General features: G+C 34.7%; 1 protein-coding gene and 1 pseudogene across 8 annotated transcripts in view; both read right to left on the bottom strand.

The window, feature by feature from the left end:
* Positions 1 to 17,234, bottom strand: part of PCDH15 (protocadherin related 15) — a gene marked incomplete at both ends in the record, with an annotated part of 736,996 nt that overhangs the window by 457,007 nt on the left and 262,755 nt on the right. For all 7 annotated transcript variants that reach the window (XM_079712493.1, XM_079712490.1, XM_079712491.1 and 4 more), the window contains one exon: positions 9,736 to 9,896. In XM_079712493.1, coding sequence (XP_079568619.1) covers positions 9,736 to 9,896 — 161 coding nt within the window. The remainder of the gene's footprint in view (positions 1 to 9,735; positions 9,897 to 17,234) is intronic.
* Positions 4,749 to 5,562, bottom strand: LOC307060127 (myeloid leukemia factor 1-like; annotated as a pseudogene). Its single transcript has one exon. The product of its transcript is annotated as a myeloid leukemia factor 1-like (transcript).

Here is a 17,234-nt window from a genome sequence, read left to right as displayed (position 1 = left end):
CTTTTACATTAAGCAAATCCTGTAAAACTGATATGAGATGAATATAGATAACTATAATGTGAGTCAAAAAAGAGTTCTGAGGGAATTCCCTGGCACTCCAGTGGTTAGGACTTGGTGCCTTCACTGCGGGGGCCTGAATTCAATCCCTGGTTGGAGAATTAAGATCCTACAAGCTGCATGGCACACCCAAAAAAAAAAAAAAAAAAAAGAGTTTTGAAGGCTTAGGAGTTTGGAGTAAGAAATTATGTACAAGTGTTACTATTAGGAAATATTTTATGTAGAGAGTAGAAATTTAAGACATGTTTTGGTAGTAGATAACATTTAACTGATGGTAACGGATAAAGGTAATTTCAAAGTATAGGTTGAAAAGAGTATCAGGGTAGGCACGATAAGAAGAAGTTAGATTATGTTGAGGGAACAGCAATTAGTTCAGTTTTCCTAGATTAGAGAGTATATGTTTCTAAATAAAAGGAAAAGAGAGGGCTTCCCTGGTGGCGCAGGGGTTGAGAGTCCGCCTGCCGATGCAGGGGACACGGCTTCATGCCCCGGTCCGGGAGGATCCCACGTGCGACGGAGCGGCTGGGCCCATGAGCCATGGCCACTGGGCCTGCGCGTCCGGAGCCTGTGCTCCGCAATGGGAGAGGCCGCAACAGTGAGAGGTCCGTGTACCGCAAAAAAAAAAAGGAAAAGAGATAGGCTGCAGATTGAATCTAGGAAACTTCAAGGGACAGTTTGCAATGAGAATTCATCTACCAATAAGGTCAGAACTGTGTTTTGAGACACTAAAACTGGAGAAGGTTGAATCGTGAAATATAGTAAGGAGACCTATTAGGAGATTTTTCCAAAGTCAAGTGAGAACTAAGAGGTCTTGTCCTGGAGTTATGCTGATGGATGCAAATGCAAGACATACTGTGGAGATAAAAGTACAAAAGTTAGTAGTTAAATGGATATTGGCCTGGAAATAGAAGTCAAAGCTCTTTGTGCATTTACCAATTTAAAATCCAAAAAAAGAGATGTTAAGATATTCAGCATGTTCCATGCTCTTGGATTCTAAGAATTAATATAGTTAAAATGGCCATACTACCCAAAGCAATCTACAGGTTTATTGTGATCCCTATGAAATTACCCATGATGTTTTTCACAGAACTAGAACAAACAATCCTAAAATTAATATGGAACCATAAATGACCCAGAATTGCCAAAGCAATTCTTAGGAAAAAGAACAAAGCAGGAGGCATAACCCACCCAGACTTCAGACAATACTGCCAAGCTTCAATAATCAAAACAGCATGGTATTGATACAGAAACAGACATATGGATCAATGGAACAGAATAGAGAGACCAGAAATAAACCCACACACCTATGGACAATTAATCTTCAACAAAGAAGGCAAGAATATACAATGGGGAAAAGAGTCTCTTTAGCAAATGGTGTTGGGAAAGTTGGACAGATGCATGTAAATCAATGAAGTTAGAACACACCCTCACACCACACAGAAAAATAAACTGAAAATGGCTTAAAGACTTAAATATAAGACATGACACTATAAAACTCCTAGAAGAGAACATAGGCAAAACATTCTCTGACATAAATTGTACCAATGTTTTCTTAGGTCAGTCTCCCAAGGCAATAGAAATAAAAGCAAAACTAAACAGATGGGACCTAATCAAACTTGCAAGCTTCTGTACAGCAAGGGAAACCATAAACAAAATGAAAAGGCAACCTACAGACCAGGAGAAAATATTTTCAAATAATGTGACAGACAAGGGCTTAATTTCCAAAATACACAACTCAACAACTCAATTGAAAAATGGGCAGAAGACTAAATAGACATTTCTCCAAAGAAGACATCCAGATGGCCAACAGACACATAAAAAGATGTTCAGCGTCACTAATTATTAGAGAAATGCAAATCAAAACTACAATGAGGTACCACGTCACACTGGTCAGAATAGGTATCATTAAAAAGTCTACAAATAATAAATGTTGGAGAGGGTGTGGAAAAAAAGGAACCCTCTTACATTGTTGATGGGAATGTAAACTGGTGCAGCCATTATGGAAAAGTGTATAGAGGGTTCCTCAAAAAACTAAAAATAGAGTTGCCATATGATTTAGCAATCCCACTCCTAGGCATATATCCAGACAAAACTATAATTCTAAAATATACATGCACCCCTATGTTCATAGCAGCACTATATACAATAGCCAAGACATGGAAACAACCTAAATGTCCATCGACAGATAAATGGATAAAGATGCTGTGTGTGTGTGTATATATATATATATATATATACACACACACACACAATGGAATATTATTCAGCCATTAAAAAGAATGAAACAATGTCATTTGCAGCAACATGGATGGACCTAGAAATTATCATACTAAGTAAAGTAAGTCAGAAAGAGAAAGACAAATACCATATGATATCACTTATATGTGGAATCTAAAGTACAACAAAAATGAACATATCTATGAAAGAGAAACAGACTCACAGACATAGAGAACAGACTTGTGGTTGCCAAGGGAGAGAGGGGTGGTGGATGGAAGGATTGGGAGCTTGGGATTAGCAGATGCAAACTAATATATAAAGGATGGATAACAACGAGGCTTGACTGTATAGCACAGGGAACTATATTCAATATCCTGTGATAAACCAGAATGGAAAATAATATGAAAAAGAATATATATATGTATAACTGAGTCACTTTGCTGTACAACAGAAATTAACACAACATTGTAAATCAACTATACTATACTTCAATAAATTTTAAAAAATGTTGGGATTGTTATGAACACAATTTTTCAATATTCAAATCTTTTAAAAGTTTGCCCAGAGTTTTGAGATAAGTATAACAGGACTGTGCCAGAATTATATTTTTTATTACAATTTGAATTATTGATTTTATTGTGACCACTATTATCCTATGTCCTATAGTGATTAGAGAATATTGCTCATGAGACAATAATTATAGACTTTAAATTAATAGACTTTAAAACAAAGAGTATAACAAAAGACAAATAAGGGTATTACATGATGATAAAGAGGTCAACTAAATAAGAAGATATAACATTTTAAAACATATATATACCTAACATAAGGGTGCCTAAATATATAAAGCAAATATTAAATGGCATAAATAGATAAATTAACACTAATACAATAATAGTAGAGGACTTTAATTCCCCACTTATATCGAATGGATATCATCCAGACAGAAATTCAAAAAGGAAACACTGACCTTAAATGACACATTGTATCACATGGACTAGATAGGTATCAACAGAACATCCCATCCAAAGGAGCAGAATTACCTATTCTTTTCAAGTCCACATGGAACATTCCCCATAATAGATCACATGCTAGCCAAAAACAAGTCTCAGTAAATTTAATATTACTGACATCATATTGAGTTATTTTCCCACAACAATTGTATGAAACTAGAAATCAATTATAGGAAGAAAACTGCAGAAAATACAAGTATGTGGAGACAACAACATGGTACTAAAAAAATAAGCAATGGGTCAACAAAGAAATCAAAGAGGAAATTTAAAAAAATACCTTGAGAAGAATGAAAATATAAACACAACTTTCCAAAATCTATGGAACACAATAAAAACAGTTCTAAGAGGGAAATTTATATTGATACAGAAAAATATCAAACAAACAACCTAATTTTACACCTAAAGGAATTAGAAAAAGAACAAAGCCCAAAATTATTAGACGAAAGGAAATGATAAACATCAGAGTGGAAATAAATGAAATAGAGACAAAAGGGCAATAGAAAGAACAATGAAACTAAGAGCTCTTTTTTAAAAAGATAAACAAAATTGATCTTTAGCCAGACTCATCAAGAGAAAAAGAGAGAGGGCCCAAATAAAGTAAATTAGAAATGAAAGAGGAGAATTTACAACTAATATCATAGAAATACAAACAATGATAAGAGACTACTACAGACAAGTTTATGTCAAAAACTGGACAACCTAGAAGATATAAACAAATTAGAAATATACAATCTTCCAAGATTGAATAAGGAACAAATAGAAAATATGAACAGATAAATTACTAGTGATGAAATTAAACCAATAATCAATAAACTCCCAACAAACGAAAGTATAGAACCAGAAAGCTTCACAAGGGAATTCTACCAAACATTTAAAGAGTTAACACCTATCCTTCTCAAACCATTCCAAGACAAAATACAAATGAAAGGAATGCTTCCAAATTCATTCTATGAGGCCAGCATTACCTTGATATCAAAACCAGACAAAGACATTATAAAAAGAGAAAATTAGAGGCCAATATTCCTGATGAACATAGATGCAAAAATTCTTAACAAAATATTAGCAAACTGAATTCAACAATACATTAAAAGGTTCATACATCATGATCAAGTGGGATTTATTCCAGGGATGCAAGGATGGTTTAATATTTGCAAATCAATCCAAATTATACACCATATTACCAAATGAAGGATAAAAATCATATGATCATCTCAATAGATACAAAAAAAGGATATGACAAAATTCAACATCCATTCATGTTAAAAAAAAAAAAAGACTCTCAGCAAAGTTGGTATATTGGGACTATAGCTCAACATAATGGCCAATTTTTTTTTTTTTTTTTTTTTTGCTAAGAACATACTATTGATTTAACAGCAAGCGATTAGTCTTATGTGTATTTCTATGCACCATTACTTTCTCTGTTCAAACAACCAAAACTAAACAAATCAAAGGCAATGCTATTTATTTTTTGTTCATTTTCACAGGTGATCCTTTGATGTTGAGTTTGTCCACAGAAACATTTGATCTTCTCCCACGTTCAATGGCTGGACTTTGATGAAATTTCTCCCTTCTTTTAAGTTCTTGGGATCCTGAATTCTCATGACCAATGCTTCACATCCTAGAGTTTTCTAGATTGCACCATTGTCCCCTTGGTTGGTACTTCAGAATCTCATTTTGCCACTCATCATCAAAAGCATGAGCATCACTTTCATTCATATTGATGAACTCTTGATTGACCTCTTCATCTCCAGTCTTGCTGTTTTTTGACTTTTTAATGACATGAGTTCGGTCATGAAGGTGATGACCAACAGCCACTTTTTCTAGTCCACTCTCAAGAATCTCTCAGTGCCCTCCTGCTTTCTTTTATTCCTCCTGGAGCCCTGCGAGTTTGAGTTGAGGTCTGGAAAATCTTTGGTTGTTCATCTCCTACTTTGGAATAAGTCATAACTGAGGAAGAACTAAACAAATGTCCATTTGGATCCATTGAAAAGTGACCAAAGTTTCTTTGTAATTCCTGCATACTGTTTCATATATTTAACATTATTTGGTCCATTGCCTGAAGAGGGTTGACATCTGTACAAGTCAAGGAGTTTTCTCCATCCTCATGTCCCGTATGGTTACAAGCTCTTCCTCTACCATCAGAGATGCTGAACATATCTCTTCCAAAAGGTTCAGAAAAATTTCTCATCATCTGTTGCATACTTTCTCAGTGTGCCATAAAAGAATCAGAGAAGAAAGGATCATCCTCAAAGCTGATGCTCAGCATCCCAAACATCCTGGTTCTGCCTCAGGTGGCAACATTCACGGACAGACTGGAAAAAGATGCAACTTGCTGCGGCCGCAGCCTGAGCCAGCCTGTTGAATAATGGCCATTTATGACAAACTCACAGCTAACATCATATCCAATGGTGAAAAGCTGAAAGCTTTTCCTCTAAGATCAAGAATAAGACAAGGATGCTACTCTCACCACTTTTGTTCAACATAGTATTGGAAGTCCTAGTGCCAGCAATTAGATGAGATAAAATAAATAAAAGATATCCAAATTGGAAGGGAAGAAGTAAAACTGTCACTATTTGCAGATGACATAATACTATATGTAGAAAACACTAAAGACTTCACCAAAAAATTACTATAACTAGTAAATTCAGTACAGTTTCAGGATACAACAAATTTAATATACAGAACTCTGTTGCGTTTCTATACATTAATAATGAACTATCAGAAAGAGAAATCAACTAAACGATCCTACTAACAACTGCACTAAACAGAATAAATACCTAGGAATAAATTTAACCAAGGAGATAAAAGGTCTGTACTCTGAGAACCCTAAGACGTTGATGAAAGAAATGGAAGATGACACAAATAAATGGAAAGATATACCTTTTTTGTGGACTGGAATAATTAATATTGTTAAAATGCCCATACTATCTAAAGCAATCTACAGATTTGATATAATCCCTATCAAAATAATCATGGCATTTTTCACAGAACTAAAACAAATAATCTAAAAATCTAAAAAGGGGATGATATCAGAATAAAATGAATACACTTAACTTTGGGGGAAAAATCACTCCTCTGTTTTATTTTTCTTCATTTTTCTCATTTTACTATAGACATGTGCTAAATTTTAAAGACTGGCCCTTTACCTATATATTTATCTCTAAATCTACTACACAGTAGTTTATGAAAGAAAATATTGAATTAACAAAACTTTGTTTCCTTTCAGCTCTAACATTCAATAATTCTGTAAAGCATCTATACTCAGCTAACTTTAAATGATACTATATTAAAAATATGTGCTCTATCTAGTTAATCTTGCCTTGATCTTATGTTTGTTATTACTATCTGGCTTTTCCTCTCTTCTTCCTGATTTCTCTGTGAGTGAGGGCTCCACCATCTTAATTTTGTAACAAAAACCATTTAATCTCACATGTTGATTTTCTGGATTGAGGGCATTCTTAATTAACATTATTATTTTTTACTCTGAACTGAAAGCATTTTCCTCATCAATCTTTCTCAACTAATGCTGCCAGGAAAGAAAATAAAGGCATAATGTCTTATTATTTATCTGTCACTCCTTCTATGGTCACAAATTCTATTTGGAAAAAAAAAAAAAAGAAAGCTGCAAAGTGCCCCTACTCATAGAAGGCCCAAATCCTGTGTCTATCTTAATTCAGGTTTTGTAAGTCCCACCACCCTGTAAGAGTACTTGTACAAAATGGCAATGTTAGATATTTGTCATGACGTTCTTTAACTATACAGGCTTGAATTCACTTAGATAAATAATTATATATTTATCTAGATAATTAGATATAATTATAAATAAATTATCTAAATAATTAGATAAATGTTTAGAACATCTTTTATTTACTATTTTGTCATTATTTCAATAAGGTGATTTGACAATTGGTAAATACATTGCAAATATGTAAGCATATTTTTGTTTTATTTTGTTTTGTTTTTCTTTCCAGATTTCCCTCTGCCATATTCATTTAACATTTAATATTCTTTAGGTGTCTTATTCTCCAGCATCTTTAGCTAATTTCAGGTAGGTGTCCATGACAACACTTTAATTTATAAAACATCTTTTCAAGTTTAACTTAACCATAGCATTTCTAATCCAAAAGAACATTTTAAATGGAAAGGAAATTATTTTTGATTATTGTGTTAAAAAACAAGCCTGGGGCTTCCCTGGTGGCTCAGTGGTTCGGAGTCCGCCTGTCAATGCAGGAGACACGGGTTCGTGCCCCGGTCCGGGAAGATCCCACATGCCGTGGGGCAGCTGGGCCCGTGAGCCATGGCCGCTGAGCCTGCGCGTCCGGAGCCTGTGCTCTGCAACAGGAGAGGCCACGGCAGTGAGAGGCCCACGTACCACACACACACACACACAAAAAACAAGCCTGGATGATTCCTTAAGTGATACGTGTGCACATTTTTGGAATTATTTCTCTCAGGTCAAATCAATTTTTATGTGTATTCTCATGATACTATTTCAGTTTGCCCAATGTCCAATAAATGCTGCCCTTATGAGAAATTAAAAAACAATAATATCAAGGAAACAGATAAGTATCTTAAAAAGTGAAGATAATTTTTGGTAAGTAATTAAAATTAAAACAATGTTGTAGGTTGGAGAGATGGAATGCATTTTATGAATACTGAAGGTTATCTTTTCCTTTGACTCATAAATTAGACCTAGAACTTGTGCTTTTTAATATCAAATTGAGAACAAAAAACTGATTCCAAAAAGAAAGTAATTTACCAGTAAACAAGTAAATTGTCATAATCATAGGTGATTTTAAAAAAGGAAACAACATATAAAATGACAGTGGCCTAAAATAGATAAATATTCTATAATTCTCCAAACATGTTACATTATAAAATTCATATGACTTGGATATGAGTGTTCCTACTTAAAGCCAGTAAAGGATGCCTTGTGGGGAGTGGGAAAAATAAGTAAAGGGGGTCAACCATACGATGATGGGTGATAATTAGACTTGTGGTGGTGATCACTCTGTAGTGTAAACAGATTTTGAACTATAATGCTGTACACCTGAAACCAGGTGTAATATAATATAGTATAATATAATTTAAAAAAAGAAGGATGTCTGTGAGCAACGCAGCTTGGGGAGACTCTTGCAGCTTGCCAGTTTGTGCCATTATCCAAATGGCTTTCATAAAAGCAAGACTTATTATAAGATAAATTAAGATAAGGCAAGATAAATTTTAAGGTAACAACTGTCCTTATTCCGTTTTATGCCTTCTTAACCACCCAGACAAAACTGTAAATTGTGGGGTGTGAAAAATGTTGCCATGATAAAAGGACATAGTGAGTGAGGGCAATGATGGAGATGGGAACAGCATCAAGGATGACTTTTCCCCCCCTAGGTTGAGCCAACAGACGCATTCCTGTTCTCCACTGATATCCTCCTCTCACATCTGTCCCCACTGCTCAGTCAGCTGAATTATGGGCCTCCCCAAGTGTACAGGGAAGCCCATCCTGGTGGGAGAGTCCTATTACTGCCCACCTCAACACAAAGCTCTTAAAGACTCTGAATTTTAGATATGAAATAGATTAGGGATCATCTACCTCACACATATTTAAAGTGAATCATAAATCCCGAACACTGTAGTGACATGATTCAGGTTCACTAGGTTGAATATCTGACATTTCGATTTTATAAAGTGGAAATTTTAGAGTAGGCACGTTTAGATGTACTTCTCAAGTTTTCCCAAGGTCCTGTACAATTACTGGTTATAACACCCACACACAAACATACACACACTTTTCTCTGCACTCAAGATTAGAATGCAAATAAGTGAGACTAAAGTTACATTACAGAGCTACTTAAATCTACTCAAGTTTTTAAACTTTTTCAGAAAGAAGACATTTAACTTTGGTTATTTAGGTATTATTAATACCTAAATACTTAGGTCATACTGCCTGAGAGTGACTGGACTGGGACATTGCCAGGAAACTTCTGCTCACCTTCTTTTAATTTTTTTCAGCTCTATAAGCACATTGCCATTTATCTCTCAATGAACGCTTACTACTTGAAGAGCACCTTCCTGTTAGTAGTTCAACTAAAGTTTCTGTCCTCAAGCCAACATGTAGTTGTACTCTCAAATTCTGCCATGAATTGGGCTGTGCTTATCCTGCTTTTCCAAGGTTACCACCCCTTTATTCTGAGCAGTCTGTTCTCTCCTTATTCAGAAGTCTGACAAGCTTCCAGGATGTCAGAAGAGAAATACAATAGTTCTCTCAGACACAGATGGTCCCTCTTCCTTTCTTATTCTTCTTTCAAGGAATTAAAAAAAATGTTTTTGTCGATGAACACAGAAAATAAACTCAAATTATATAACAAAAATTTGATACCTCAACAAATACATGCAGATATTTAAATGATGATAAAGTTGTAACAGAGGGACAAAGAAAAAAAAATGTACTAACATCTCTATCCAGAACTCTGCCCGTGCTGTTCAGGAAAAGCATTTGTTTAACAGGATCCAACAATATCCAGTAATCCACGTTGTCCTTTAAAGAGAGTTCTATGGTTGGGTCTGGTCCTCCAGCAGTCCCTTTGATCAGCATGTTATCCACCACAATAGTACCTGCAAACCAAAGAGAGTTACTTGAAAATATATTCTACCTGTATGCATTCTTTAACAAAGATCATATGCTTAAACCCCAGCTGACTTGCAAATCTGTTTCAAAACAGAAGATATTCAACTTTATATCTGTCATGATATAGAAAATGTCCTGCTTCAAAAAGGCAAAAATACCTTTATAATGCTATTTATAAAGGATATTTTTGGGAGATGAGGTGGGAGACAGATTCAAACACTTGGTGACTCCCATCATCTATTTCTTGCATCCTTTTAACAGCATGAATCTGTTCCCCACCCTGTCCATCACTTCTCACAGGAGTTATCACTGAATTTTATCCTGAACAAAAGGAAAGCCTATAATAACAGAGGCTGATACTTCAATTCACTCAGTAAGACTTCTGATATGAAAAGAGATATCCTGAAAATAAGAGAAAGGAAGAGATAAAGAAGTAGCAGAGACTCCCATGGTGAGAACTGGTTCTTTATCTTTTATCTTAGAGCAAATCCATAAACCATAAATCTTAATGTGAAAGACAAAACTAGTGTTCAGATACACAATAGAAGCCATTCTTCTCTAAGACATGTCTGGGGTACTCAACTAGAACAACATACTATTTTAATGTAACATTTCAATGTTTGCTTTCTTATTATTCTTTCAGTGGGCTGAACTGTAGACATTTGTTGAGTAAGAGCTGAAGCGAGAGATCTCTAATCTCTCCAACTCTGTTAAAGATTCCATCTATTTTAAAAATTGAATGCAAATAGCACTGATGCAATTCAAATCCCCTCTTTTTTACCATGCTGCAATGATCCCTTTGACAAACAGTAATGCACTATAGCTTACAGCAATCGTTTTCAGCTGATCCATTTTATTAAACTTATGGCATAAAGAAGAGATGTGGCCATGCAAATAAAATGTACCCTCCTAAGGACATTAGAATAAATGGCACATATCTAGAAAATTCATTGCCTTAGGATAGCATACAAGAATATATAGATAATCTATAAATATGAATCTAGCTTGAAGAATAATAATGCAATATGTATTGCTGCATTTTCTTAAGGCACAAAATTGGCTTCAATGTTATATCATTGCATAATTACAAATAAAACGGGGGTCTCTGTAAGATTTTTCTCAGCAAGTTAATAATAATAATAGTAATAATAATAATCTATAATATTTCTTTATCATGTTATTACTAATGAGCTTTATCTCACTAGGGAATGTTGAAATGAACCATTCTTTTATAACAATATATCTAAATAATGTTTAAATACACACTCACACACATACTTTTCTAAATGGCAAATTATTTACTTCTACTTTTTCACATACTAGTACACATATATGTAAATATATGAGTGAAACTGATCCTGCTATTTTTTTACTCAACTAGCAAATATATAATCTACAGATATTACATCCAAAAGTACAGATCAGACAATGAGGGCATTTTCTGGTCTACAAATATGTTCTAGGCCTGAGTATACACCCTTTTACAAATACTTCACACAACTAACCTTTGAAAAATTATTTGGCCTGTGTTTTCAATATGTAATTAAGAAATTAAAGGGGATTATATTTTCTGATTAAGAAAAAAATAAAGTATAATAAGTAGGTCAACTAACATTAACATTTATGCCTTGACTCATAATGTGTAACAGCAGTAATAGCAGGTCTTTCTCTAGTGTACATACACTCTATGCAGGTACATGAAGGGAAGGCATAATAAACAATGGTTGAAATCAGGAAAAAGGAATTCACTTAGTTTGACACTCATGTCATAGAAGTGAAGAGAGCTGGCCCTGGAACTGACAGAGTTAGAATCTAATCCTGGATCCATCATTTAAGAGCCATGTGAAAGTGGACAGATTACGTAACTACTCACCTTCAATTTCTCTCTTCTACAAAGTCAAAAATCAATACCACAATAGAAGAGGTATTTTTTATTATAGCACCATATGTATGTACTTGAAAAAAAAACTTTTATTCTTGTATCAAAAGCACTAACGAAAGCTGAAACAGTCACAATCAAAATACTAGCACAGTTAAGTATTTAATGATATTTTCTTCAAGCATCATAGTCAATATTTACAGCCTTAAATATTGGGGTTTATGCTTCTTCCTTCAAGAAGTAGGTATTGAGGTTCATTTGCTTTTATATGCAGATTTTTTTCAATGAAATTGAAAATTTGATCCACCATTTAGCTTTCTTCACTAATCTATTGTTTTAAACTCAGAAAAATAATTTCACACCTCCTTCATCTGTACCCACAGCTTCTCCATATTAACATATTATCAATCATAACCACTAATGTAAACTCGACTTGCATTAAATAAAGGTGCTGCAGATCTTCAGCTTTTTTCTTAAGTTCTGCTTACACAGCTATTTATTTTTAACTATGATAAAAATGTGCCCAGAATATGTTAAAACATAAATATACTGTAAAAAATAACATATGAATCAATAAAATCACTTCCTTATACCAACTCCATTCCCCTATTTACCAATGTGTATAAGATAATTTGCATCAAAGAAGAGCTGTTGGGTTGATCTGATGACTAAATGAGATAATGCATGTGAAGTACTGATTGCAGTTCCTGGTATAGAATAAGCAATTGACAAATGTGAATTATGTTTATTGTTGTTAATGTTATTAATTATATTATATATATATTTATATTATATATTAATTATATTAACTCAATTTTGGAAGCAAAAGCATTTGAAACTAAAGCAAAATAACTTATTTTATGTCCCAGAAGTTTTTACAAACCAAGTCTACTCTTCATGTCACAAAGCTAAGGCATGTGTGGCAAGCCATCTGAAGAATTCATAGGGGCCCAAAAGATTTGAATGCAAAGTAATCTCTGGGAAGTTAGAAGGTAGGGAGAGAATGCTCACTGTAGGTAAACTTGTAAAGATAACTCTTTGTCTCTGGTGATGGCAATCCACCCAAGGATTGATAGGCAATCCCTGCTATCACTAGGGAGTGACCCACTCTTTCCACTTTCTAACTTCACACAATTTTGATTTTGCTCATAGAAACTAAAATTAGATTTGATGGCAAGAAAAGGATCTTATTCAACAAATTCATAGTAGTAGTGATCTTTAGCTTGAACACTTTTTACTCATCCCCAGCACACATTTGGTTCCATTAGGGACTACACACACACACACACACACACACACACACACACGTTTATTATAGGAACTAAACCATAACTGGATATTTAATATTTTCCTAAAAATTGTATTTGCTTCTTTAAATAGGCAGTTATAACACAAGTGGGTTACTTTCTAAAAATGCTATGGAGGTGACAGTGAGGAGAGGGGTCCATTGCCTTTCTAATTAACCTAATTCAATGACTCTGAAAGAGTAAGTTCTACAGGGAAAGAGTAATTGACTGTTTGGGTTCATTCCAAAGATTAAAATAAGAAAATCACTCTGTGCACAGAACACACTACTTGCTAGAAAACAGTTAATTATGCAAAGGTGTATAACCAATACAAATTGCATAAAATTTCTCCCAACAATCTTTCCCCAGTTTAAGTCAACTAGAAGAATGTTCAGCTACATCATATAGGCAGAAGCATCTGTTGCATTTTCTTGTATATTACTCCTTGCAAATGAAACCATAAACAAAGCTCCCAAATGTACATTATTTGATTAAAACAAAGTTTTTTAAAAAGTGAAATTATAGCTAATATATAGTTTTTCAGTGAGGTTAAACAGTAAGCATGGCCATTACGTAGTCGTTTTTTGAGTAAAATCTAGATTCCAAGATTATCAGGCTAAGTAAAACTCTTCTTATGCTCAAATCCTTGTCTTTGTTGAAACTTTCCTGGACTTTTCTTGATTTTTCACACTTCTTGGTTTACAATTATATAAACTACACATTTTAGCTAAGCCTATGTTCATATCATATCTAGATACTCCTTGGTAAAAGGGAAGGAAATATAAGTGTATCCAGCAACTTCATAAAGAAAATAGCAATATTAATTGGGCTGTGTTTGAATGCTGGGGATATATTAGCCACATACAATATTTGCTAAAGATGGAAAATGATACCAATCAAGTCAATAGTGATGAAACTAAAACTTACAAAAACTAAAAGCATACTTCTTTGAAAAACTATGCTAGTCTTTAAAATTTATATTTTATTTACTTCAAAAGAACAAACCATTACAAAATGGGCAGCTTTGTTTGAGTGTACTTCATTCACATTACTTAAGTAACAATACCTTTTATTTACTTATATTTTACATCATGATGCATGACAGGTGATATATCAAGTATGGCATAGGCATACAAGTATAAAACTTTAAGAATAAAGGGATTTTTTTCCCTTCTTAACTTTTTCCTTAGAAATTGATATAAATATCTTGACAGTTAAACAATTACTAGTATCTCTATTCTGTTGTAAATAAAATATTAAGTAAATGTATGTATGTTGTGCATTTTGATGTAGAAGGCATGTTCATTTGCTCAACTAAAAATAAGATCACGGAATTTTAGAATTAGAAAAGAACCTACCATCTCATATATATATCATATATATATAAGGAAAATGAAGCCAAACCTCTGGTATCTCCAAATTTCCCTACCCCGAGCATTGAAATAACCTAAGGTGGCATAGCTAATAAAGCCATATCCAAGACCAAATCCCAGGTTTACTAATTCATAGCTTAGATATCCTTTCCCTATATCTTGTGTTCACCTTGGAAATACACAAACTTTTTAATTTAAATATGAAATTACGGGGACTTCCCTGGTGGTCCAGTGGTAAAGAATCTGCCTTACAATGCAGGGGACGTGGGTTCGATCCCTGGTCAGGGAACTAAGATCCCACATGGCGTGGGGCAACTAAGCCCACACACCACAACTACGGAGCTCATGTGCCTCAACTAAATAGACTGCGTGCCACAAACTACAGAGCCCAAATGCTCTGGAACCCACATGCGAGCCACTAGAGAGCCCACGAACCCTGGAACCTGTGTGCCACAACTAGAGAGAAGCCCACACACTGCAACAAAGAGCCTACACACAGTAATGAAAGATCCTGCACACTTCAACAAAGATCCCGCACGCCACAACTAAGACCCGATGCAGCCAAAAATAAAATAAATAATAAATCTTTTAAAAATGTGAAATTACAAAAAACTTTTAGTTTTGTTTTGAATTCATGGGAAACTCACACAAAAATCCAGTTGATGTATAAATTCCTTATTTGGATTGTTGTGCCCTACAATTTTCTGACAACTTTTAAAGGGTTAAAATTGAAACAATTCTAAAGTAAGATACAGGGAGAATAGTACAATGTAATTATCAACTACCTGACCTTAGAACTAATTTTCCTAAATTATAGCCATAAGAATAGAAATATAGTCTCTGATCTTATAGCTAACAACTCATAAAAGAGAATAGATAGTTGACATTAAGGATAACCCAATAAAACTTCAGGTCAGACTTGGAGTATCAGTTTAAGAAATGAACATACTAACCTAGAATCCCTTGGCATAAATATTGTACCTTCTTTCCACTGTGGCAGAGGGAAGAATTCTGAAGAAAGAAGCTGGATCCTGAGCTTACAGAAGCTAAAATAGCTCCATGGTAGACAGACTCTTAAGGTACCCCCATATGCCTGCCTCCTGGTTTTATGTGATTCACTTCCCTTGAGTGTGGGTGGGACCTATGACTTGCTTATAATCAAAATAATATGACAAAGGTAATGGGAAGTTATACTTATGTGTACATTATGTGGTTATGTCACATGAGATTCTAGTGACTATCTTGTTGAAGCGCTTTCTCTCTTTCCCTTGCTGGATTTGACAAAATAATTAGCCATGTTGGGAGGCCCACATGGCAAGGAACCATGGCAGCCTTTAAGAGCTGAGGGTAGTAAGATGACAGGCAATCAGATACAGAAGACTTCAGTCCTACAACCACAAGGAAGGTGATTTTGCCAAGCCTGAGTTACCTTGGAAGCAGATGCTTCCCTAGTCAAGTCTCAGCTGAGACTGTAGCCTTGACAACACCTTGATTATAGTCTTGTTGACACCATAAGTAGAGAACCTGGTTACACTATGCTTGGACTCCAGGCCCAAAGTAATTGTGAAATGATAAATGTGTGTTGTCATAAAATACTGTTTATTTCAATGTTGTTATGCAGCATTAGACAGCTAAGACAGCCCTAAAGCCAAAAGATCTATGTTCAAAATCTTGGCTCCACTACTTACTAAATCCGTGATCTTAGTCAAGTTCCCCAGATTCTTGTAATCAGCAATATGCATTGTTATGAAAAATAAAGTAATGGATGTAATAAAGGCATAGTTAATAAATAATACTTTTAATCTCACTGTCACTGGGATGGGAGTTTGTATAGATTGAAGCATATAAAGGTGTTATTCATACTATTTCATTAAATTGGAACACTAGCCACACATTTTAAAATATAATATCTTTTTTTTTTTTTCTTTGTGGTACGCGGGCCTCTCACTGTTGTGGCCTCTCCCTTTGCAGAGCACAGGCTCTGGACGCGCAGGCTCAGTGGCCATGGCTCACGGGCCCAGCCGCTCCGCGGCATGTGGGATCCTCCCAAACCAGGGCACGAACCCGTGTCCCCTGCATCGGTAGGCAGACTCTCAACCACTGCGCCACCAGGGAAGCCCTCACTTTCTTAACTGAGATAGAAGAAGCATACATGAAACCCAACAGAAAAAAAGAGAAAATTGTGCATATGCATAACAGAAAATAAAAGTGGGAGGGGCAACAGTTTATTCACAGTTATCACTGAGAATTTGTCATGAAGCAAAGGCCATTTCTTCCTGGCGTAAATAAAAGTGAACAAGCTTGCAAGTAAGGGAGGTCATATTACTGAGGTCAAAATTCTTATCAGCATTTACTTACTCTATCAGCTGGGCTAAATGATAAAATATAAACACTAAGTGAATTATACTATATCCAATTCACAGGCATATGAAAATAATGAAGGTTCAGACTCTCAGAATACTGCGAGATTTTATTTTCAGACCATCAAACTGATGCAATTGAAATAAAGAAACAGACCATACCACACATTTTTTGAAAAATATAATGATTATACAATGGCAGTTAAAAAATTGAGCCAGATCCCCTATTTCCTCCCACTGGGCAGTTGCTGTTCCTTAAGAAATCTTTTCTCTTGGTTTAAACAAATCCCTATACAACCTTACTGAGTGATCCCATAAAGATCCCCTGCTCTCATAGCTGATGAAAAATGACGTTCATCTAATGAAAGCACATTCAAGACCGAATGTCTGTTATATGACATTGTTGTGTTAGTAAATGAAGAATTTT

This window comes from Hyperoodon ampullatus (assembly GCF_949752795.1).
Source record: "Hyperoodon ampullatus genome assembly, chromosome: 1".
In the NCBI taxonomy this organism is placed as follows: domain Eukaryota; kingdom Metazoa; phylum Chordata; class Mammalia; order Artiodactyla; family Ziphiidae; genus Hyperoodon; species Hyperoodon ampullatus.
Note: the sequence above shows the minus strand (reverse complement) of the source record. Positions and strands in the feature narration are given on the sequence as shown.